The sequence below is a fragment of the Ciconia boyciana genome, chromosome 15, assembly GCF_034638445.1.
Source record: "Ciconia boyciana chromosome 15, ASM3463844v1, whole genome shotgun sequence".
Lineage (NCBI taxonomy): Eukaryota > Metazoa > Chordata > Aves > Ciconiiformes > Ciconiidae > Ciconia > Ciconia boyciana.
In genome coordinates, this window is record NC_132948.1 from 1,920,362 (window position 1) to 1,944,017 (window position 23,656).

A 23,656-nucleotide genomic window follows, 5' to 3' on the forward strand; every position below is an offset into this window, starting at 1 on the left:
CCCGCCCCCCACCTCCCCCCCCCGCAGCGTCGGACACAGGATCGGGCCCTTTCCCCACTCCCAGGAGCGCAGACCCGGCGGGGGCGGGTGGGGAAACTGAGGCAGCCCTATTCCCCCACCCGTGCAGGTCCCTCCCGTGGGGTGCCCCGGGGCAGGGATGCTCTCAAGAGAGGCCAGAAGCGGTACGGTTATAAACAGGGGGAATTTTATTTAAAAAAACCATCACAACCATTGACAGCGTTACAGTCCGTCGCCGCCGCGGGGCTCGCGCACAGCATGCTCGCGAGGAGGGGCGCGGGGTGGGTTTTCCTTAAACAACCGTTTTTAAAAGGGGGGGACACAAAAAAAAAAAAAAAAACAAAAAAAAAAGGAAAAAAAAAAAAGAAAAACCAAACTCGGCAGGCTACCGTTGAACTTGGTTTTAATGTTTCTCCACAAACGGTGAAAAATACTAAAGTACAGACAAGGAATAATCATAATGTTGCGGCCAACATTATAAATATTGAATTATAAATTTAAAACATTTTCTGGTTTAAAAAATAAATCTGGTAGTAAATGCAGCTCTGCGGGTCGCTCTCTAGTAGGGCCGCTCTCTGCGCTCCTGGCGGTGCTCGCCCCTGCGAGCAGAGGGAGAGGCCGGGTCAGTCGCGGCACCCAGGGTCCCTCCCCAGGTGGGGAAGGGTCCTCGCCCCGCCACCCACCCCCGACCGGGGTCGGCGGGGTCCCGCTGAGCGCGGTGCCCCCTCCCCAGCGCGCCCCGGCCCCCCGCCCGCTCTCCCTACGTACTTGTCCATCTTTCCCGGTCCTCCGCGCCGGCCGCCTCGGCCTCCGCCTCCCATCTGTTCCATCAGGGGTCCCGGGGGGCCCCCGGGGCCGCCTCCTCCTCGCCGTCCGCCTCCTCCGTAGCCGCCTCGATCCATACCCCGGCCTCCTCTGAATCCGCCTCTGTCTCCACCACGGCCACCTCTGAACATGCCACCGGGTCCCCCACGGTCCATGAGGCCACCTCCTCGCCCGCCTCGCATCCCCCCGGGGCCGCCTCTACCGCGGTCTCCGCCTGGGAGAGAGGAGAAGACTCTCAGAGCGCTCCGAGGGGAGAGCCAGCCCGCTCCGGCCGCCCCTCCGGCCTGTCAAACCCTGCCCCGGTGAACCCGGCGCATCCAGCTCCGGCACTAGAAACGGGAGAAGGTCCGGGAGCGGCTGGGAACCCCGAGGGCGACCAGCGCTGCCGGGGAGCGCGGCCAGCACACCTCAGCCAGCTTCTCGGAGCCGGGAGAGCCGGGGCTCGCTCAGAGGGCGCTGCCTGACGAGGGGAAAGCGGTGCTTCGGGGGAACCCAAGCGCTGAAGACGGAGACAGCCCCAGGGAAGAGCCTCGGCAGTTCAAGAAGAGCTGGGAAGCGTGGGAGGAACGGAGGGCAGAGCGGTCCCAAGCCTCCATTTCGCAGCTCAAGGAGGGACGAAGCCCCAGTGGCTCCCGGGGCTGGCACGAGCCGCTCCCCGAGCAGCCCCAGACGGGCTTGGGGCAGCTCGCTGGAACCCCGGGTGCCTCCAGCCCCGCCGGGAACTCTACCACACACGTACCTGGAGGGGGGAAAGGGGGTGGAAGAAACCCTTCTGGTTTAGGAGCCTTGCACTGGTTGCACTCCGTTCTCCAGGCAAAGTTCTGGTTGCCGCATCCCCTGGGTAAAAACACCCGTTAGCAAAGACCGGGAAGGCGTTCCTGGCTAAACAACACTTGGCAGCGCTGCGTGGCCGGTAACAGGAGAGCACGAGGAGAGGAGAGACAAAAGCTGGTCAGCAGGACCTGGAGCCAGCCGGGCTGCCCGCTCAGGCACGGCGACACCAGCCCTCCCTCCCCGCTCTGGACGGGAGAAAGGAACTTCCTCGGAAGGCCACGCAGGCTGTTTCAGGAAAGGCCCGTTTATCCCGGCCAGCACCTCGGACAAAAGGGGCCCCTTGGCGCTCCGGGGTGCGAGACGGCTGTTGTCACCGGGCGGGAGCGACCAGAGGTGCCAGGCTGACGTGGAGCCGCTGTGACGCGCGGAAGGCGCGGGCAGCACGGGATACTTACGGATTGGGACACTGCCAGTCGCCAGCTCGGTGCTGGACGCTCCCGCCGGAGGGGTTTCCCCTGGATCCCCGCGGTCCTCTCGAGGAGAAGCCGCCCCTGTCTCCACCTCTGCCTCCCATCCGGCCCATGGGGCCGCTCGGGCCGCCGGGCCCCCCCGGGCCACCGGGCCCCCCCGGACCTGCAAGGAAGGCTCCGTGAATCCCAGGAGGCACCGGCCACGGCTGGGGGACAGGGCGCGGGGCGGCAGGCGCCGCGCCTCTGGCCGTGCCCTTTGGGGTCTGGGGGGCTGGACGCTACCTCCGCGGAGCGGGGGAGGCATTCCCCGCTGCTCCCGTGGGGGCATCCCGCCTCGCATGCTGTTCATCGGGCCCTTCTTCCGGGCAAGGGTAACTTTGAGCTTGCTGCCCTGGAAATCCTTCCCTAGGAGGAGTACAAGGGCAAGAGCGTCACTTCGTGCTGCCAGCGTCCACCGCTCGCCGGACCCTGGCATCACGCACGACTGCGCCCAGTCCTTAATCACACGGAAAATATTACCTGAGTGTCAAAGAGAGCAGAAGGGCAAAGTTCCACCCGTGGAACCGAGATAAACTCCCGCTACGGGAGGTAACAGGCGAGAGAAGCCTGAGGCACCCGAGGACAACCACAACCCCAGCGCCACGCTTATCTGCTCCAGTTAAAACCAGGAACTTTTTAGGCAGAAGCCTGACCCCCTAGAGCCGGCCTTAAACGTCTACAACCCTCCACGCTCCGAGGACAGAAACGCCGACTCCAGTCGGACCGGAATTCAGTTCTGAAACGGAGCACAAAGCGATTCCACCCCAACGCACAGCCCGCATACTCACCATCAAACCATTCGACAGCTGTTTTGGCGGTAGACGGGTCATCATAAGATACCGTGGCATCTCCTTTTGGTTTGCCGGTTTCTTTGTCGATGTAGAGGTTTATCATAGGCTGCCCAGTCCTCTTGTTCATCTAGCAGGACAGCAAAATGCCACCTCAAGTCACATCTCCCCGTAAGCTGGGTGGGGATTTACTCTCCTCTGTTCTGCTTTCGACTTGAGACACCCCAGCCTCATTTTGGCGGCTCCGTGGCAGAAGAAAGGGCCGCTCCGGCTTACCACGGGCGGCAGCTACCGCCCAGACAACCCAACAAACGAAGGAACCGGCCCAGAACAGCGCTGCCTGGCCCAACAGGCCTCTCCCGCGTGCACCTGGCAGTGCGAGAACCGAGCTGCAGCCTCCCCACGTCCTCCTCCGCTCTCCCCACCACCCCCAGCCCTCGCGCTGCCACACGTCCCACCAGCAGCAGATCCAGAGGCACGCTTCCTCCAGGGCCGTAAGGCTCTAATCGTGTCGCTGAGGGACAAACCCCGCAAAGGTTCTTTGGGAAAGCCTGAGCTACAGGTCAGCGCCAGGCTGTGGGCATCCCACTGCCCAACCAGCCAGAGACCCGCCAGCTCCTGGAAACGAAGGGCGAAGTGGAGACGAGCAAAGCGCAGGCAGGGAGGAGGTGGGCAATCCCTTTCCCCCAGGCCCTACCAGCTGGAGGCTGACCTTCTCACCTTGACAACACCGCACTGTTTGAAGAAGTCTGCCAGATCCTCCAGGGTCACATTATCATTGAGTCCCTGCACATACACTGAACTGTTGTCCGAGTCCTCATCTGGGTCCATAGGTGGGCCTAGGAGATAATTCATGGTGTCATTGCAGGGAGAGGAAGGGCAGCGGTACAACATAACGGAGTACTTTTCACCACGTCATCCCCTCAGCCAGCTGCGGCTTCGCTCTCAATGAGCGTATTTACAAAGTGACCCGAAAACGCAGGCACCGAGAGCGGCGACGCTCCACCACCTCCTCCACGCGGGCGGGCAGGGCTGCGCTGCACCCGCTGCCGAGCGCCTGCCCAGACGCCGAGCTGGCCGGCCTCCCGCCGGCTGCTTCTCCCGCCGCAGCCAGACACCCACACCCACCCGGCGCAAGGAGAACCGCCTGGTTAAACCGCTTGGTTTAACCACGGGAGACATCCGAGATGAGATGCGAGGAAGACCTTCACGTCCTTTGGGCTCCCGCACACGGACATCCACCCCCCCTCGCTGCACCAACCCCCCCTTTCCGCAGCAACGTGCCGATCCTGGAAGGCTGACGCATAACTTCCAGACACGCCTGTGCAACAGGAAGGGAAGATCTGCACGGCGACAGGCCAGGGGTGGCACAGGAGGAGGCTACTGGACCAGCGCATACAAGCTCCAGGCTAAGGCCGCCCGAAAAGGGCTTTCTGCCGAACCCAACGGCCGCAGAGCAGCTCCCCCGAAAGCCCCCCTAGCTCCCGCGGAGAAGGGTAAGCGTCTCACAGACACCTGCGGTTTTCCACCAGTCCAGCTGTTCTGATGAATCGGGAATCAAGAAATAAATGAAATGGCCAGAAAGAGACTGCAAATGGCAGAGCGTCCTCGCGCTCCGACCGAAGGGCACGCCGCGGGGCTGCATCTCCCGTGGCTCCAGCCCTCGTCTGGAGCAGGGAACGAGCACAGGAGTCTCAACGTCACGAGCTCGGGAGAGAGTCCGAGCCGTTATTGGCAATTACCTAAATCAAGGTCCGGTCCTTCTTCCATGTGTCCTGCCAGTCGGGAAAGAATCATAAGAAGCTGTGTTAGTGCACGCCTTGCAGGCTGAAGGACCGACACACACAACACTATCTACTTATAACCGCCGTTCGATGGCGCTGGTTAAACTCAAATTGACCTGCATTGCCAAAACATCGGCAATGCACCTTTTACTTGGTGATCGGTTTGCTATTTTTAGCAGCCTTTCAAACCATTAACCACTATTACACTTTTTTTTTTTTAATGCTTTACCAGGCCAATCAGTTTTACGTTCATTAATAAAAAGTTACTTTACAAAAAATTTATTAAATCCAAACCATTTATTTTCCCCAAATTACAGAAGCGGTTGCTCAATTCTTCCAAGCTACCCTGTGTCCTGTGACCGCATACCCCTAGGCATCGCCGGCAGTACCCATTACAGTCTTGTTGCATATGTCATTTTAACCACTTAAACTAATAAAAATTATACTTTGTTCTAAAAACTGACTGCAATTTTTTTTTTTTTTTTTTTTTTTAACACTATCCATTGTAATGCTCAAAAACTTACCACCAGGCTTATTGAAGCCACCTCGCTCTCCAGCGCTGCTGGGGGGATAAACGAAGAAATGAAGGCCTTTCCCTTTACAAAGCCAGTACCGCTCTGAGCCTCTGCGGCTCACTGGGAAGAAGGGCACTGGCTAAACATCTCCAAACAATGCATCTGTCTCTCTCTCTCTCATCTCGGCACTATGCCTTTCTTCAGGGCAGCTCGCTCAAATTTCCTTTACATATACGCAACCTCGCTTGTCTGGGTTTAGACACCACTTTGCTGTCGGTACCCTTGCGTTACTTGTACGGGTATTAGCAGTGCAATACTTGGCAAAAAATGTTTTCGAGCGTTATAAATTGGGCTTTTGCTTCAGAGAAATCGTGAGGTCGTTCACTGGTCAACTCCCTCCCCTCTGTGTGTACATAAAGGTGCACCCTCAGCCTCTCGCAGCACGAGAGCGAAACGAGCCCGCGGGTCCCTGACATTAACAGTTTAAAAGGTAGGAGACAACCATACGCGATACCTACAACACAGTTCAGATGACATTTCCGCTAAAAACCTCGGTATAAAGCCATACATTCAGGTCACTACTGAATTTAACAAGTCTCTGTGGAGGGAGAACTTACAGAATACAGCGGGGGCTCGAAGGCCTGGGGTGCAGCTTTGTGGACACAGACCAGAACGGAAGATTTCGGCAGGCGCCAATGCAAACTCAGGGCCGCAGCTTTCGGCGAAAGCTTTGGCTGAAGCGTTCAGCTAAGAGTGCTGTCAAGTGCTGGTTAATTAGGAAAATGCCACCTGAAAAGGATTTTGACGTCTCTTGCTCTTTTTGGAGAGACAAAAAGCTGTTTGGAAGGAGACGAGCAGAGGAGGGAGAGCACCGCCTATTTTCTAGCAAGTATTGCACCTCTAATACTGGAAGAAAAAAAGTCGTCAATACACAGTTTCAAGCTGTTGCATGCAGCTTTGCCTCCTTTCGTTAAAGTACACACCATTTACGTAATGTCTCTCTTTTTAAACATATACGTTTACACTTTTTAACGTTACACAATTCTAAAGTAGTATACCTCCTCTGGTTTTATTACCAAACAACAAGTATGCAGTTACCAAAGTTACAGAAGGATTCCATTTATACAATGAATACATTTGGTTAAAAATATTCTATGTATATTTTTCCTCTCCATATGGACACCGTGTCTAGTCCCACTTTTCATTATGCTGCCGGCTGAGTACTGAGTACGGGTACTTTTTAAGTATTGAAGTGTATACAAGGCTCTCACTTTGTAACCTGTAGCATATAAATGCGACAAAGCATGTTAAAAAGTTTCCATGTTTAACAGCCAATGAAAATATAAAATAATTGAGTCAATGAAAAAGGGCACGTTAATAACATCGAGCTCCTTACCTGCCGGAGACACTGAAATCCATCACCACAGCATGATAAGAAGGGCCGAGTTCCCCTACCTGCCCCTTGGCGTGCATAGGAAGGCCACCTTTTCTATGGACAGCAGAAAGTCTACGTCCATAAAGCAGGGGACCCTTTGCAATGGTCTACTCAGGTGGAAATCACTACGTACGCAATTTAAGCTCGGATTAGGGTGTGCGATCAGAGACAGATGACAAATCTTTGGCATGAGAAGCTCCGAAGGGGCTAGAAATTTTAAGATGTGATGATAGACATTTCAAGTGTCTACATCTACTTTAAACCATTAGAGATAAATACAGCATGGGTGAAATCTTTATGCAGAACCATGGAACTCTGTTCCACTCGAGCCAATTCAAGCCAGATGTGTTCCAACACAAGCCAGTCTTTTTCTTCTATTTCCGTACACCGGTAGTTGTATTTCTCCGATAAAGATTTCATGCCACTTCAATTCGTTTCGACAGAGCTATGCAGAATGGGACTATCGATTGCCAAACTCCGGTTGCCACCAGGTTGTAAAACACCTTCAGAAGTTGCCTATCGAGGAGAAGCTGCAATTCCGGCTGCCCTGCCAAGTACCAGGGCTAGCACCGTGCATCCCACGCCACATCTCCAGCGCGCACCTAGGGACACTCTGCATAGCTCTGAACGACGGTGTGAAGGGATGGAACACACACAAAGCTACATCTTCCTTCTCTTAGGAGCCTTTGGGATTAGTCCTCCTTCCTCGCCGCTATCAAAACAAACATCACAGACAGGGAGACACGCTGCTGACCTGAAGGCACGGGTTTACCAAACCAGATTTTGCCATCGGTTAACGCGGCCAAACGGATTTAGACCACCTGAAGGCTCCAAGGGGGAGCAGTCCTGGGAGCTGAGCCAGATCTCTTTACTTTCTCGGGGTCTTTCTTCACACTCCAACCGAGCTCTAAGTGTTGTGGCCACTCAGAGTCACGGCTTCAACAGCAGCGATCTGCCCCAGCATACCCTTACAGACGTAGCTCTGTCTGCTACCGCTAAGGTGAAGAGGCTGACGGCACAACACGGGGCTGAGACGAGGCTTCTGCCTTGTACATACCTGAACTGTCAAGACCCCCACTACTGCGGCACAGGGAGTGACTCCCGGACCTGGCGGAAGGTTTGTGTGTGTTCGATCCGGAGTTACTGTTAAACCCCACAGAGGATTTCACCTCTGCGCGACCATGAAGGGAGCTGAAAGTTCCAGGTTTAGCAACACCCCTAATTCCCCCCGGGGCCCAACCAGCTGCAGGACAAAAAACAATAGATCCTGCTCCTATTTCCCCTAGGATAATATTTCCATGGATTAGAAGCAATGCTGCTACAGAGACGTTCTCCATGGAAGTACCGTTGGGAATGTCAACCTTTCAGTCCCTTCTTTCCATTTCAAATCCTATGGGTAAAACAGAATTAGATAAAAGGAGAAAAGATTTGCTCTTACCCCATTCCACCGCGTCCTCCTCCCCGCCCACCTCTGCTCATGCCTCCGCGATCATATCCCCCTCTTCCCCTGCCCCGGTTATCAGGGCCGCTCATATTCCGGTTCTCTCCTGGGCCTGAAAAGCCTCCGGATTCCTGTCCGTATACGTTCATGCTGCTAGGATGGTCCTGACGGAATGAGCCTGAGGAAGTTTGTAACAAACACGTTAGGGAGCTGCAGACAAGAGTGGGTCAAAGCTGCCTGTCCCCCTTTTTAAGCCCTTTTACCTGCCTTCAGCACCACTCACTTGCTACAGCGCTTACAGCAACAGCGTTAATTTAAGGAGATTGCACCGCTTCCCGTTTGCAGAGCCAAGTTTTACGTTAGGCCCTACCAGTATGGCTTCTGCAGAACACCTGGCCAAACAGAACTGCTTACGCCAAGCCTTGCCCCCTCCAGCCACAAGGGTATTCTGTGTTTCTGTGTTTTTCAACCATCCGTTCACCTTCGTCACGCTGAGGGGAGTATCGTGATTTGCCACCGCACCAGGCAAGCCGTTTTTCAGTGAGAAAGGGCAAAACCCAGCTACAGTATGCTCTCCCTTCAACACAGCTGCATGCTTTAGCCCCACAGTAACGCCAAGCCTCCTTCAGAGACAGCCCACCCTGCGAGGGCAAGGGAGACCGACCCTTTCCTCCACAACCACGCAGCTCTGCTGAGCACACTCACTCTGTTGGCCGTAACTGCTGCTCTGCTGGCTGTACTGGCTTGGGGCCTGGCTGTAGGATCCCGTCTGGGGCGGGTAACTAGTCGGCGGCGGCTGCTGCCCGTAGCTGCTTTGCTGGCCATAGCTAGTCTGCTGTCCGTAGGTGCTCTGTTGCCCGTAGGTGCTCTGCTGGGAGTAAGTGCTCTGATCATAACTGCTTGGCTGTGTGGAGGAATAGCTGGAAGACAAAAAGCATTGAAAAGATGAGCCAATTCACTGGCAATGTGCGTTAGGCTGCAGAAGTGGCTCACGCTAGAAGGTAATGCAATTATAAGCCATATGTACTGTTGTAAACGGTTTAAAAAGGTGAAGTCATCCTATGGAGGCTAGTCTGGTGGTAGGAGACAAAATAAACCTGGTAGACTGCTAAAATCAAAATCCATGCGACCGTTCACAATTTATTCATACCTCTAGAAAGAGGCAGAAGTGCCAGGGCAAAAATCAGTGGCAATGCAAGTAACAGTCTCCCTTTCTGCCTTGGCACTGAAATATTTTCAGCTGATGGATAATAAAACAGTCCCCCCTCATGCATCTCGGGCTGAGAATTTCAAAACATACACTTTAGAAGTCAGCATCAGCATATTAAGGACACCCGAGGGGAAGAGGTGAGCCCCTTGTCAAAGCCGTGTGTAAGGAGGCAGCAAAAGGTCACTGTAACGCACTCCGCATCTAGGAAATTTCTTAAAAACATTTGTCATCGTTACACCTTGCTACTGCAGGTACGTACGCAGAGACACTCACGCGCTCAATCACAGCCGCGTCTTCCCTACGACAAGAAGTACACCACCAAGAACCCCGCCTCCATCCTCCCAGGACACCAAGCCTCCTCTTACATCTGTTCGTTTAAAATCCCTTGAGAAAAACCCTTTTGCCCAAGCTAACCTGAAAGCTCCCACGCCAGCCGCGTGAGGCTTCGCCTGCTGGGAGAGTTACCTGGTAGGAGGATAGGAGGGAGGCGCAGTGACCGGCTGCATAGGGTAGCTGGCAGGCACCTGAGGGTAGCTGTAGTTGCTCTGTCCGTACCCTAGGCTGGGCTGGCTGTAGCCTGTCGTACTCGATTGCGGCTGGCTGGTCTCTGCTGGTTTGCTGCCATCCTGGGGTCTACGGAGCAATATTGAACAAGAAGGAAGCATTGGTGCAAACCCCCACCTCTGGGAGCCGCGAAGGCGCTCAGATCCCCCGCAAGACAGAACGGCACTACCTGTTTCTTTGGGTAGCGTTACAAGCTGGCACCGCATCGGTGTCAGTCGCTCTGGCAGCAGCTAGTGTATGCTCATTAAACACTGAACGTTTTAGCACCTGCTCACTGGGTATTTGCACACTCCCCTGCCATCGGGAAAGGCCCGGGCAGCACCCTGAACAGAGAGCACAGAGTACTACAGCTTCTGTTCACCAGCTGTGTTACGAAACCGAAGGCGAGGGGTTTAGACTTTGGCTCTAGAATTGAGTCGAGGATGTGAAATGGCCAGGAAAGCGGTCAGCAGCACTGCCCCTCCGCTCGAGCTGGTTTTGCACAACGCTTGGAAACGATTAGCTCAAAAGCAGCCAGAAACATTGCCAGTTAAATGCACCATTGTTTGGTTTAGAATCCAGTGCAAGCAGACATTGCCCCATACATGTTATCCGATGAAAGGGAAAGGATGTTGGGGGTTGGACTAGGTGACCTTTAAAGGTCCCTTCCAACCCAAACTGTTCTATGATTCTACGTTTACTATTAACTCTCAAGGCCTGAAAATAAAGAGAAGCCTTTGCATGTGACTCGCATGTCCCCTTCTTTTGTATTTGTCCCATGCTGTTTATAATCTCTAAGTGTTTATCGGAATGGAGTAAAAAGAGTTGAGCTACTTTTGTTGTACAAGCTGGGAAAAAATTATTTTAAATGATGTCAGGAGTCATACTTACAAGTGTAACCTGACAGATAGGGACAGAGCTGTGCCAAGCTCCACCTTTCCTTACTGGAGCGGTTGCTACAAACATCAGGTAAATGCATAAAGCAGTTTTTACTCACTACTGAACAAGTTTCCATTATGTATTCTGAATCTTTCATACCCTAAGCAAACAATTAAACTAAATATACTATTGACAGTGCCCAGACACAAGAGATGTAGAAAGGAAATTGTCTACAGCACGTGCATCCACTCCAGAAGCCACAGTACGTAGCAGTATCCTGCCTGACCCTGTGACTCAAGATCGGAGCAGACTGGTCCGTTTTCTGTTCGACATCGTGAGTCAGGAGCCCATTTTTGCAGCTTGGTTGCTCTCCTCATCTCCCAGTAACGGCGCTGACTCACCGTGCCGGAGCAGAACCTACTTACGCGGCTTCCCCCAGCCCTGAAACACAATGGGATCGGACGCGGCAAGAGCAAAGCTCAAGCGCAACAGGCAGAGAAGAGGTGTAAGCGAAACCAGCGGGCCCCAGTTCCGCTGGTGGTGTGCTGGGGCTCTTCACAACAGCAGAGCAAACACAGCCTTAGGAGGCAGAGAGGAACCAGATGTTACCTTGCGGGAGCAGATGCTGCTGGCTGCTGCCCGTAGGCTGGGTAGGCGGGCTGGGTGCCGTAAGCGGACGGTGCTGCGTAGGAAGCCTGGGTGGTGGTAACCGTAGCGGTGTTAGTATCGTAGGCGGCTGTGCCGTACCCCTGGACGGGCTGACTGTACGCTGGGGGGGCAGTCGGGGTGGTATAACCTAAAACAGACGACAGCCTCATCAGATTAGTTTGGCGACCTTCACTCGTAATGTTTCAGAGTATTGCGCTTCTGTTGACGGTTTATCAGACCTCGGGTACGGCACCGATTTTACCCCTGCAAAAATATCAGAGATAACCCGAAAATGATGAATTAACCCACGCCGCCCCTTTGCCTTCCTCGGAGAAACCCCCTGCCCTGGGAAGCCTCAGCCTACAGCCCCAGCTCTGCCCTCATCATCCAAAAACCCCGCTCCGAGGAGCTTTCTGGAAGCCACTCTTCAATCGGCATTCAAAGGCTGTTTGTTTACAGCTACTGAAGCTCACAGCTAATGTAATAAAGCGCACACAGGGCAAGCTGAGGCATGCAGCATCTTCTGAACACGGGAAGACTAAACAAAGCTCCTGTTGGCCCTAAAGTAAAAGAAATCCAATCGATTTAAGAACTACGGTCCCATCCTTTCAGCTTTTTTGAAAAATAAAAGCACAAAATGGCTCCAGGCTGACTTGACAAGTCTTTTTGAGCCATTTATGAAGCCTTACTTTAAATCAGTAATTCTGGAAACAAAAGGGAAGCACTTTACATTTTCTTTAACTTAAGAGAAAGGTCAAAAAAGACACACGAGTTAGCTCCTGATGTTTTATGTACCTTCGCTTTTCCTAGAATTTCAGTTTCTTTTAGGTAAAAAGCTTAGAGATCACACATTTATTTCTGAACAACTTTACAAGAATATCCGAGATCCCAAAACAGCTCCATTTAAATTAAGTCTTTCCAGCAGCCGTCGCTGTGTAATTTAGCCGACCATTTGGCTTGTCACAAAGGTGAGCCATAAACCCGGCATTAACACGGTGGCTTTTTAGAGTTAAGAACCTTGTGAGCAGGTTTTCAAATTATGAAACGGAGACTTACATGAAAAAAGATCAATTAAAAATTTTGTTAGCAAAAGCTGACTTACTAAAAATATAAAATATCGATTGCCAAAGAGCAGCCAACTGGTCTCAGTCTTATTGATGTGATCTTAATTGCATCAATTAAGATAACAGCTTCTCCATCGCTTCTTATTTTTAACAAACATAGGACACTTGTGACATAACTCTTCCTTCTAATTATACAGCATTTTAGGCAAATTGTGCTGTAGCTTTTTATTTCAATTCCCGATTTGCAAAACAAATATACTCCTAGCAGAATATAGCGTGCCCTCCCAAAGCACCGCAGTACTCCCACATCTCGCTGTCCCTGCTACAAAATCAGGACCCTTCCCAACGGCGCTCTGAATCAGCAAGTAAAGAGGAAGAGAAGCGAGAGGAGGAAGTTTGCACAGCACATAAGTTAAAAAAACAAACTTCAGCTTTTTGTCCCGGGTGACGCGCTTGAGTTTTCTGGTTAGCCTCATGATCCTGATGAAGGGGACACAAGCCTGTCCACTCTTGTCACCTGCAACAGCTAGCCTAAAAGCCCCTGCCCGCTCCCACAAGCCTCATTCCTCCTGCCGTGGGCCCCCCACGCTTGTCACGCTACCACCCTCCTGCGCAACGCCACAGGCTGGCTTCCACATCGCAGGGCTGCCGACCTGGAAACGTGAAAGCGAGAGAGTAAGCTCGTCTCCCACCAGGAAATAATGTGCACGAATCACTAGCAAATCAGTTTTCACAGTCATTATTCCTTTTTGCTGAGAAGTTCTCTGAAAAGCAAAGTCCTGTTTGGAGTGTGGCTGAGCAGGGTGAATGCGATGATGCCAAACAGGATAAAACGAGCATGATTTTTAGAACCTCGGACAAATTTATACAGTCCAAACACTTAAATGTCAGCCACCACAGCATTTCCATAGAGAGCACCGACACCAGAAGTTAAGGAATCCTTATCTGAACTGGCCGAAGCCTGACCACTTACTAAAAAAGCCTGCTGTTTGCCTAAGTACAGTCTGCAGTAAGTGCCGCTGAAGCCACAGCCGTGCCCTAGGCTCAGACTCAGGCTCCTCAGACTCAGGCTCCTCAGACTCAGGCTCCTCAGACTCAGGCTCCTCAGACTCAGAGCCACAGGGTGGTCCTCCCACATCTGGGCCCCCTTTCTCGGTACTGTTACCGGCAGCACTAACCTCTCAAATCAAGCGGGTTTGCTAACACCTAGCTCTGCACAGTCAATAGAATAAAAGGAAGGAAAAAAAAATCCTGAATGTTAATGCTTCAGCTCTAGATGGAGCATTTCCCTTGTGCAAGTGGGCTCAGCAGGAAGGGTTTGTACCAAAGAAAGAAAAGGCAGTGATTTAACATCCCACTGGCCTAAATTTTCATGTTAACAACTGGTTTAGGTACTCAGAAAATCCTCAAGAGCTGTATTTTTGAGGGGGGCATTTACATTACATCACTTCTCTCTCCTCCTCCCACCAGTTAGTAAGATAAACGGCGAGTCTGCAAAACAGATACTGAAAGAAAAAGGTACCAGAAGAACTCTGAGAACCTGCTTAAGAAGTCCAGTTACGTGGCTCAGTTTCCTCTCAAAGGCCTGCAAGCGAAACCCTTATTGAAGTCTAGGAATTCTTCAGGCGGAGGGGAAGCTAGCAGGATTTGGTCCTGAGAGAACATCAACTGACAATACTGCATTCAAAGAGATTTATTCTGAAATAAGCAGGCTTCACGTCAGCTAGCAGCAGTTTTTGAAGGCCTCTCTCCGATGCAAGCAGTATTAAAAGCTACCCACGGGGTCTGCGTGCCCAAAGAGAGCCAACTCCTGTTTGGCATGCGTATCTTGTACCAGTGAGGGTCTGGAGAAGGGGATGCAGAGGCTACCCTCTCTCTGCTCTATTTTGCCATAACAGATTATTGTGGCAGCCAAGACAGCTATGGGTGTGTTCATTTCAAATTCTAAATACATTAGAAACTTAAAATATACATAACCCTAAATTTCACAGGTAAAAACAGAAGTGGGGGCTGGCTGTCTTTAGTGAGTAATTCCCACTTAGCTGCTTAAAGGAGATTCATACTTGAACATTTGAAATGATGCCTTTGCCCCCAAACGACATTGTTCGAAAGCCAGTAACCCCAACAGATGCAGCTCTTTATTTACTCTTGTAATTCATGCTTATACACCGCAGTGATTACAGAGCAAACCACAACCACAGATCTGATTGTGCCGATTAATCCCCTAATCCAGTTGCCGTCCAGGGAGCTGGAGGGGAGCCCACAGGCTCCCGAACCCCTCTTCTCCGTAACAAAGCGACAGAACAACTCCAAGACACCTTTTCCTGCAGCCACGGGGAGGGAAGAAGCGCAACCTGGGCGGTCACTCTCACCTCGGGCGGCCCAGGAGTCAGCGCAAGGCTGGATGGCAGAGTGCTTGGGACAGAAAGTCCCCGGGCAGGCTACAACAGCCCTCATCCGAGGCTCTGATGGTTCCTCGATGCAGAGGAACTGTCTCTGCCGTTCCTGCAGAGTCCTGAGAGGGTGTATCTGCACAAGATTTGAATTTCTCTGACCACAATGGCATCTTACCCCAAAAAACAGGCTGTTAAGACAAAAAAAGGCACTTTGCTTTTAAGTAATTGCAGACATCCTTCTGCTACAAAAAGGCGATGCCTAGGAAAAATAAATTGAGATTCAACCATAAAAACTGCACATCTCTGAGGGCATAAAGATGTATGCCCCAGGCAACACCCCAGGCTTTATTTAGTATGAAAGGCAGAGACCGAGAGAGGGAGACAGGCTTTAAGCACTATCAGTCTCATTTGCACAGCTCTGGCTCCTCAAGAGGAGGCAGGTGTAAGAAGAATAAACACAAGCTGGCACTCTGCCTGGAGAATAACATCAACAGTCCTGCCACAGACCAATGCTACGCAGATTGAGGCAAATCACACGTGAAGGTCTGATAAGATCTTTTGTTTGACCACTTCTCGAGGGGGTTTTTTGGATGAAAAGAGAAAAGAGCTTTTTGCCTGAAAAAAAGAAGCTGTGCAGAAAAGGCGACTAATATTATTATTCCTCCAGCAAATATACTCTTAAGGGACAATTAAAATCATGAACAGCGCAGCTTCCTGTGACCCCTGCAGGACTGGAGTCCGTAGTAAGGATTAAGGGACTCAAACATTTCTAAGAAAGGAATTTTGGAAGTCCACAAATCCTTTTTGCTGCCGATTTATGTCCATATACTTTTAAATGAAAGGAAAAGAAATCTGTAGATAACCCGCAGTGACACTGGCTAAAGGGACACTTCCCTCATTCTGCAGGACATGCGCTAACTGCCAGGCAGAAATTTTCCTCATCCGTGTAAACGTGGTCAATATTTTAAAAGCCGTACAACTGGACAGACTACAGGATGACATTTTCTCTCCGCCTCTTCCTTGTGAAGCATTCCCCAAAGGCTTCTGTGGCCAGACACCCCACTGCCTGTCTGTCCTGGTATTCCCTTGCTTTGGGAAGCATTTAAGCAAGCTCCCACTCTAACAGACATTTATAATGTCTCTGATAGCAAAGGATGAATCTGCAGAAAACGGCACCCAAGGCCATTGGAGGAAAATCCATTTTCTTTCTCAAAGTCTCCTGAATATTCAGTCCAAATATACCAGAACTGAATGACGTCTCAATAGTTTCTTTCAGACATTAAGACACTCGCACGTACAAAACTCCAGCTCAAAGAGCACACGTTGGAATAGTTTACAGCGTGTTAATGAACATGTGACGGATGCATCTGCACTGGAAATCCAAAGACAACATGGAACATGCAACGGTGGTGGTCAGGACGTCTGGACATGTCTAACTGTGCTGTTTACCCTTTAGGAAATGGCAGGACGATGGGGTTAGATTCACCTGAAATGTCTCGGCATGGCTGTCATTAGCGCTCAGGAAGTTTTATCCATGAAGTACGCCACTCGGAGACTTTAGAGATGTGGAGGTGGCAAACAGCATTGCAGCCTAGCAAATTCTTACTGTCTTTGTGTGCGCGCGCTCTGATGCTGGACGTTTTTAGTGCTAAAACCAAGTGACATCTAAAGGGTTAACACCACAAGTTTAGACAGGATGAGACAGCATTTTCCATGCAAGAGTGAGCAGGATAGTCAAACCTGTACTGGTCCCTTCTACTGTGGGAAGCACAAGACAAAAAGTAGAGGGTACACTATCAGAACAGGCATACATCACTTCCACTGATTTGATTTTCAGGCAACCGAAACGCTGAGGACACCGGTTCTCAAGAGCAGCCAGAGTACACGCTCCGAGGGAGCGCTGCCGCGCAGCTTGTGTTTGCTTTGCTCTAAGCCCAGCACACTCTGCAGCCATGCCTAGCTCCACAGCATGAACCAGCACCCAAAACGTTCCCTGAAAAATTAAACGGGCATGCTTATTTACTCCTTCTCAGCCCGCCCGCATCTTCGCATCATTTTAAACTGCCCTTTGCTCAAGGCAGGCTCTTGAGGAAGGAAGCCCTTTCCACATCGGAGCTGCCCAGAGGAATTCAGTATGGTTTGGGCCGGAGGCCCCCAACGCAGACTTGAACCCAACTCTCTCCCCAGGGTAAATCAAGCCTTGCAGGCACGGGGGCTCTTACCGGTAGGAGGCTGCCCGTAGGACGTTGCATACGCAGTCTGCCCGTACGTCGCAGTCGTCTGGGGCTGTGTGTAGCTGACATCAGTGGGCTGTCCGTAGGTTCCGTAACTCTGTTGCCCATACGTCTGCTCCAAAGACGATACAAATTTAATTCATGAACAGAAGTGACTCACAGGCGTTGCAGAGATACACACAGACTGTTTCAGTGATGTACACAGACTGGGGGATCTGTGTTACCTGATGTACCGAAAGCAATCAGAGCCAAGCCAAGGCTACTGTGAAAGTTTGGGCACTACTGCAAATTTCAGTTCAGATCTGTAATGAAGTTACAAACGCAGTTTTTCAATGCCAGGACCAGAGGGGCAGCTTCTTACATTTTCACAACACACCTCTGCTCTACATAAAGCAAAACACAAAAGCATCCAGCTCCTCATAATTGCCTGGGCACCCATCAATACTTACAGGTACCTCCCGAGGGCTAACCTGAAACACGGGGAGTGGGACTACTCAGAGGGCAGAACTGCACGAAGTAAAATAAGTTGGTTACTTCAGCATAAAATTGCTTTAGTGTTCACTAGAAGAAACCTATTTAAGGTTTCAATGAAGTTATTCTGAATAGCCTTCATGTCCACCAGCCAATAGTTTGAAAAATAGATGTTATCTAGGCATCCAAGGACAGGATCAGCAGAAGCTTGCCACCCGAGGGCTTGCCATCACCAAACTATCCTGGTTACAGCTACTCTTGCATGCAGCGAGAGATCAGCTCTCAACTCGCACCTTCCCTGGAGCTCATTTTCAAGTCTAGACTACCACTAAAGGACTGCTTCTGCCTATCGTCTGGCTCAATCCTGAAGACAGCACCGCAGAGCATCTCCTCAGCCGCGGGGATCCGATCGGCAGCGCAGCGTGGCTGGATTAGCACAGAGCTGCTGGCGCTGCAGTTTTACCAGCTAAAGAGCTACCTCAGCCCCGTGCCACGGACCAGCCGGCTCAAACTTCAGGCATCAGCCAACTTCCAACAACTTTGTGCAGCCAGCAGTTTGGTTTAGGATAAAACTCTAGTTACAGCTCAAGAAGCGACACGAAGACAGCCTGAACATCCAGATTCTCAAAGGGATTTACTGACTCCTGTGGGAGCCTGGAACTTAAATGCCTTTTGGGATCTAAGACTGTGCTACTCATGAGCCAGCCTCCCTGAACTCAAGCCACAGATCCTAACCAAGAGTAGAAAAGCCTTGACCAGATTATGTCACTGTCTGTGGAAGCTCACTACACCAAGAGGCAGGAAACGCTACAAACCTCCCATGGCTACTTGCCTACAGCTGAGTTTAAGTGGTTAGTTGTTCTAGTCTCACGCTAGAGGATGTTGTTGAGGCCTTCTGTTCTTACACTTGTCCTTCCATGTAACCTGCACGTTTGGTAGCAGTTCTTGCAATTGCCCTGTCTCAAAATATTTATTCAAAATAAAAGTTACCATCACCTTCATTTAAGCCGACCCAAATGCCAAGACTGAACCTGTGCTCCTCCTGTAACACTGATATTTTTCACAAAGGGCCTTCCTACCCTGCTGCAGGAACAAGCGAGTGTGGTATTCACACAGCCTCACCTGCCTTGGAGTGGCTAGCGCAGGCAGCAGCAGGCAGCGTGGCTCAGGCAGCTTGAGCAGGCACAGGAAGGTAGCTCCTGCTCAGCCCTGCAGCACCAAAGCCAAGCTGTTGCCACAACCAGAATTAACCGATGTAGAGCTGCTCACTAACGCTCCAACATGACAATGTGGTGGCTTTTATCTCCGTAATACAGACATACTCCTGGGTGGCAGGATTTTCCCTTTAAAAACCTCTCTGGAGACGCAGGGGAAAATTAACCTACGCTACTTTCTGAGGACAAAAGTTTACTTTTGAAAACATACTTGGAGTGTGTATACAAATGTGTTTTTAGTAACTTGTATTCTAACAATTAAAAATAAGCATGGTTGAATTCATCTCTTAAAGATCATCATCATTTTGCAGTCTAGCCAACTGAGAGTACTAACAGCTTTAGCAACAATACCTGCATGAAAAAAAAATCTATTCCCTCCTCCTGCTTTGACCAACTGCTGCATTCTCACAAATGGCAATTCCCCCCCCCCCTTTTTTTTTTAGGTTTTTCTCTCCTACACCGCTGAGTAAAACACCCACCAACATGGTGGTGTTAAATGTACACCGGGAATTAGGCTTTTATAACCCTCTCGACAACAACCACCTTAGGCTCGGATATATTAACAAAGAAGGGGACTGTTGAGGCTCCTTCTTGACGTTGAGGTAGTTTTCACTTTAAGAAAGCAGTTTGGGCTGTGTGGGAAGCTACAAGACCACTTTTAATGACAGATTTTGATGTTGCTGCTCAGCCTTTTTCATGGCTGGCAGAGCCCCATGTAGTTTACTGGAAGACATGTGATTCAGCAGCAATTATAAAACCGTCCCGTGTTTTACCTGGGTGGTCTGTGCATATCCTTGAGCTGGCTGAGGTGCATACGCGCTGTAGCTGTAAAATGAATTTAAAGACATTTATAATGCATCCCTGTATTTCTGACTTGCGCAAAACGTATCACAAGACAATTTTCACATATCCAAATTACTTCTGCTGAAATACAAAATCTAAAAGCTAAAGGAAAACCATAGGATTTACAAACGTATCTGACTTAAGACTAAACCGCAATTATTATTTACTTCTATTACATCTTTTTAAAACAGAGAGGATAAGACCATAAAGCTACTTACCCCTGCTGAGCTGCAGCTTGGCTATAGGTACTATAATCTACAAGAAAAGAAAAAAAAAAAAGGAAAAAATGTTGGCAAAGGCTTAACAAAATTAACGGTGTAAGAGCACAGCAGCTGGAATTTCCTCCTGCAGCTTGAAAGAACTGCTATAAACCGCTGGAAATCCAATTTCAAAAGAGTGTAAGGTAAATGCACTTTTTCAGTCTTTTCGAAGGAAACAAAACCTCTCTTCCCTTCATTGTTACTGCTGTTTGCAGCAGCAACTTTGATCTCAAATGACCCTACTTTCATTTAACTGCCACCTTGGATGACACCCAAGGGGGCTGGCAGGAGGGTGTTTTGTTTCGGAACAAAAGAAACACTGGGGCTGACACTTACAAACCCCCCACCCTGGTTTCCAAGGGCCAGGTTGCAAGCTCTTGGGTGTCTAGAAACCACCACACTTCACTCTTTCTATTTAACTTTCAAGGACACAAATGGCTGGAAAGTTCTAACACTTGTCCCCTAGCAGGGTTTGAGACGGGCAGCTAGCAGTAATTCCTTCCTCAAAGCCTCGATCCACAGCAATACCCTGATTTAGAGGAGAATTGAAATCCTGAAAATCCAAGCAGAAAAGTCTATGCTGAACTGGTTTGCCAGCGGGAATGGAAAATGTGTCCACATGGCAATTACAAGGCTATATTTGAAATGATTACAGCTCCTAAATGTACGCTTTCCCTCAAAGTCACCAAGCAACCCCAGTTCCCATCCAAACTTCTAGAGCGAACGATGAATTCCATCGCTCAGACCAGACCTTGCCAGCCAGACTCCAGCTCTCCCGGGACCACAAAAGTCCCGAGGACGGAGATCAGGAATGAGTCCAGACCTTGCTCGCATCTGCCGCTCAGGCCACGGCATCTGACTGAGCTGGAGGCAGAAGCTGGACGTTAGTAGAGCTCTTCTCAGGCAGAGCCAGGTAGTCCTGTGCGGGAAGAGGTTTCGGTGTTTCTATCGCAATCGCACCTCGGGGTACGCTGATCTCAGTTAGAAAACTAACTGATGAATTTGAGGAACCCGGCTGACAACTTCCTACAGCCTTCAGTTATCCCTAGGTTGTAAGGACTGCTTTAACACCTTCATCGCTTTGTTCACAACCGAAGGTGACAGAGCACCAGGAATCATTTTGAAAATACTCTTTTCATACACTAGAACCTCCTGTTTCTTGAGGCTGCGGATTCATCCCTAGTAAAGCTTTCCTCTCCTCCTCCTAACCCCTCCATGTGAGCTTACGGCTTTTCCTCCTTTGCACTTCCCTCCGCTGATGCCGGAGCTCAGACCCTGGGGTGCGTGTTGACGGACAAGGAAAGGAAGTTCCGTGACTCTGGAAGTGATTTTTGACAGATATTAATTACTTCAACCTTGCGTCAGAGTGCAGGAATCAGTGCGAGTACACAAGGAAGACGATCGAAGTATCACGCACAATAAAAAGACACTGAACTGCTATCCAAAGGCTGCCGCACTCCTGAGACGTACCGCACAAGTTGTTAAACTACTCTGGCACCACTCCTGCTTTCCTTACAGGTTGTCATGTCTAATAGTGAAAAATCTAGCTTGTTAAATTCAGGGTTGCTGCTCTTTTTTTTTTTTTTCAGTCTACATGTGGCTCTAAGCTCTGCTAAATCCTGAGTGTTAAAAAGCATTAACACCCATTCCCCCTCATCCATCTTCCCTCTCCCACCGCCTCCTTGTACCAGCACCCCTCCATCCTCCCCTACACCTTGCCGTACACCCTCTCCCACCCCTGCCTCCTCTTTCCCAAGCCTGTTCGCCCTCCAGCCACCGAACCCCCCCCACTCCTCATTTAATTCTCCTTTTCTGCACCCTGTTGGGTTACCACCGACCCTCAGGCTGTTAAAAAACAGCCAGGCTGCTGAGCACGGACCTCCCCAACCTTCATCCCTCGCTGGTAGACCCCAGCAACCCACCACCCTCCCAAAGAGCTGCCGGGGCCTTGAGCTACACACTCGGCCTTCAGTTAAACACCCGCCACACGTCCCTTCCACAGCCTTCCCCCAGTCCTACCGAGACACAACATTTTCCCCTTTGTATGACTTAAATCCAGGTGTCGAATTTGCAATTTGTCTCCGGTAATCCCTCTCTTCTAATTTGCTCAAATTTAGATTAATGCAAAACATTAAAAAATATTATGGTTCATTTCGTTAAAACCATCTCCGAGCCTTTATTTCCAGTGGGAAATTAATCTTCATCCTTCTATTTCACGAGGCTCGAGAGCACAATAGCACAGCCGAAAATAGCAGCTCCCACGGAAGAACGTTTCCATGTATTAAGCGGAAAGACAGCTGTATTTTTAAACCCCATTTTGACAATTCCATTGGCACATGTTTCTTTAGTAACTTTTTTTTTCTCAAAACCTCTCCAAGGTGATATTAGTCATATTCCCTCACACTCCATGGCTCGGGACATTTTCCTCTGCGGAGAGGTCCGACCGTCGGCTGTTGGGCTTTACGGCTACTTTAAGGCTGCTGTTGCCGTAGTTGGTAAGTCTCAATTTTGACCTATTCGCATCCAGTTGGAGCCCCCGTGTAAAAGCACGTTTCCTGCTGTGATGCTTCACTGGTTTTATTCAAAGAAATTACATTCGCACCAGAAACCGTCCTGAACAGCCACCAGAAAGGCCGAAGGCACGGAGGAAGCCTTCAGGAAGGACAGTGATCTCCTGAAAGAGCATAACCCAAACAACCTTCTGGGGCTGGAGCACCAAGGATCCGCTACTGTAAACAGCCCTTTCACAAACACCCAGCAGCGATGATCCGGGCACGGCAACGCCCGGGAGGCACCGCCGGGTCCCGGCCACCGCGGGGACAGCGCTGCTGGGGCAGACGGGCTGGGTGGGGGCCAGGACGGCCACGCAGCCCGCAGCCCAGCCGGGAGGGAGCCCGCCCCCACGGCGCGGGGGGCCCGGGCCCAGCGCCGCGCCTCGCCCCCCCGTGACAGGGCCGCGGCCCGGCCCGCAGGCGCTCCCCCCCGCCCCGCTCCCCGCAGCCCGGGCGGCCCCGGGGCGCCGTCGGTGGCCCCAGCCCCAGGCTCAGCCCGTGCTGACGGGCGCCGGTGCAAGTGGCCGGTCCGGCTTCAGCCGCTCCCGCCGAGGCGGCCCCCGCGGAGGCCCCGGGCCGGCCCGACCCCCCCAGCCCCGCTCACCCGTCGACGCCATTTTCTCGCCTTCCTCCTCCGCGCTCCCAACGTCCGGCCGCCGCCACCGCCCCGCACTGCGCATGCGCCGCCCGGCCCCGGCAGACCGTACCACGGCGGCGGCGGGGGGGACCCGCGGGCGGCCGCGCACCGAGGGCTCGCCTCGCCCCGCTCCGCCGCCCTCCCGGCGGCTCCCGCCCTTCGCCAAGAACGGGGACCGCCCCGCGCCGCGACGGCCGCCGCCCGGGAGGGCAGTTCTCCCGCGGCGCTGGGCGCTCCCCTCCGCCGGGCCGCGGGATGGTACGGCCCGCGGCCTTTAGGGACCGTCGCGCAAGAGCCGTTCGGGCCGGGAGGCGGAGCGGGGTCGCGGGGGGCGGGGCTGCGGCGGCGTGATGTCATCGCCGGGCGTCACGCGGCAGCGAGCGGCGCCGCCGGGCCGTGCGCGACGTCGCTCCTGACGTCACATACCAGCAAGTGGCGCCACGCGCTGCATGTGCCATGGGGTAGCATCATCGCCTGACATCACGCTCCAGCAGGTGACGCCACGGACTGTGCGTGACGTCACCAGGTGCCACACATCACGTGCTAGCAAGTGACACTGCAGGCCAAGCCGGGTGTTGTGTGGGATCCCGCACCGTGCCTGGCATTACACACTTCC

At 51.7% G+C, this 23,656-nt stretch overlaps 1 protein-coding gene across 5 annotated transcripts; it reads right to left on the reverse strand.

Moving 5' to 3' along the window:
* Nucleotides 1–183: 183 nt before the first annotated feature.
* Nucleotides 184–23,107, reverse strand: EWSR1 (EWS RNA binding protein 1). 5 transcript variants are annotated; one of them, XM_072880647.1, is made up of 17 exons: nucleotides 23,008–23,106; nucleotides 19,810–19,846; nucleotides 19,522–19,573; nucleotides 17,052–17,175; nucleotides 11,331–11,517; nucleotides 9,765–9,932; nucleotides 8,795–9,009; nucleotides 8,087–8,267; nucleotides 5,223–5,257; nucleotides 4,657–4,689; nucleotides 3,635–3,753; nucleotides 2,915–3,044; nucleotides 2,370–2,492; nucleotides 2,073–2,250; nucleotides 1,583–1,680; nucleotides 787–1,057; nucleotides 184–617 (listed from the first exon to the last, which is right to left on the reverse strand). In XM_072880647.1, exons 1-17 carry the CDS (start codon nucleotides 23,081–23,083, stop codon nucleotides 578–580), a joined length of 2,067 nt encoding a protein of 688 aa, XP_072736748.1. In that variant the 5' UTR covers nucleotides 23,084–23,106; the 3' UTR covers nucleotides 184–577. The 5 variants fall into 5 exon arrangements, with proteins under 5 accessions (XP_072736748.1, XP_072736746.1, XP_072736747.1 ...); XM_072880645.1 differs by having other exon boundaries at nucleotides 5,223–5,260; XM_072880646.1 differs by having other exon boundaries at nucleotides 17,052–17,178.
* Nucleotides 23,108–23,656: the final 549 nt, after the last annotated feature.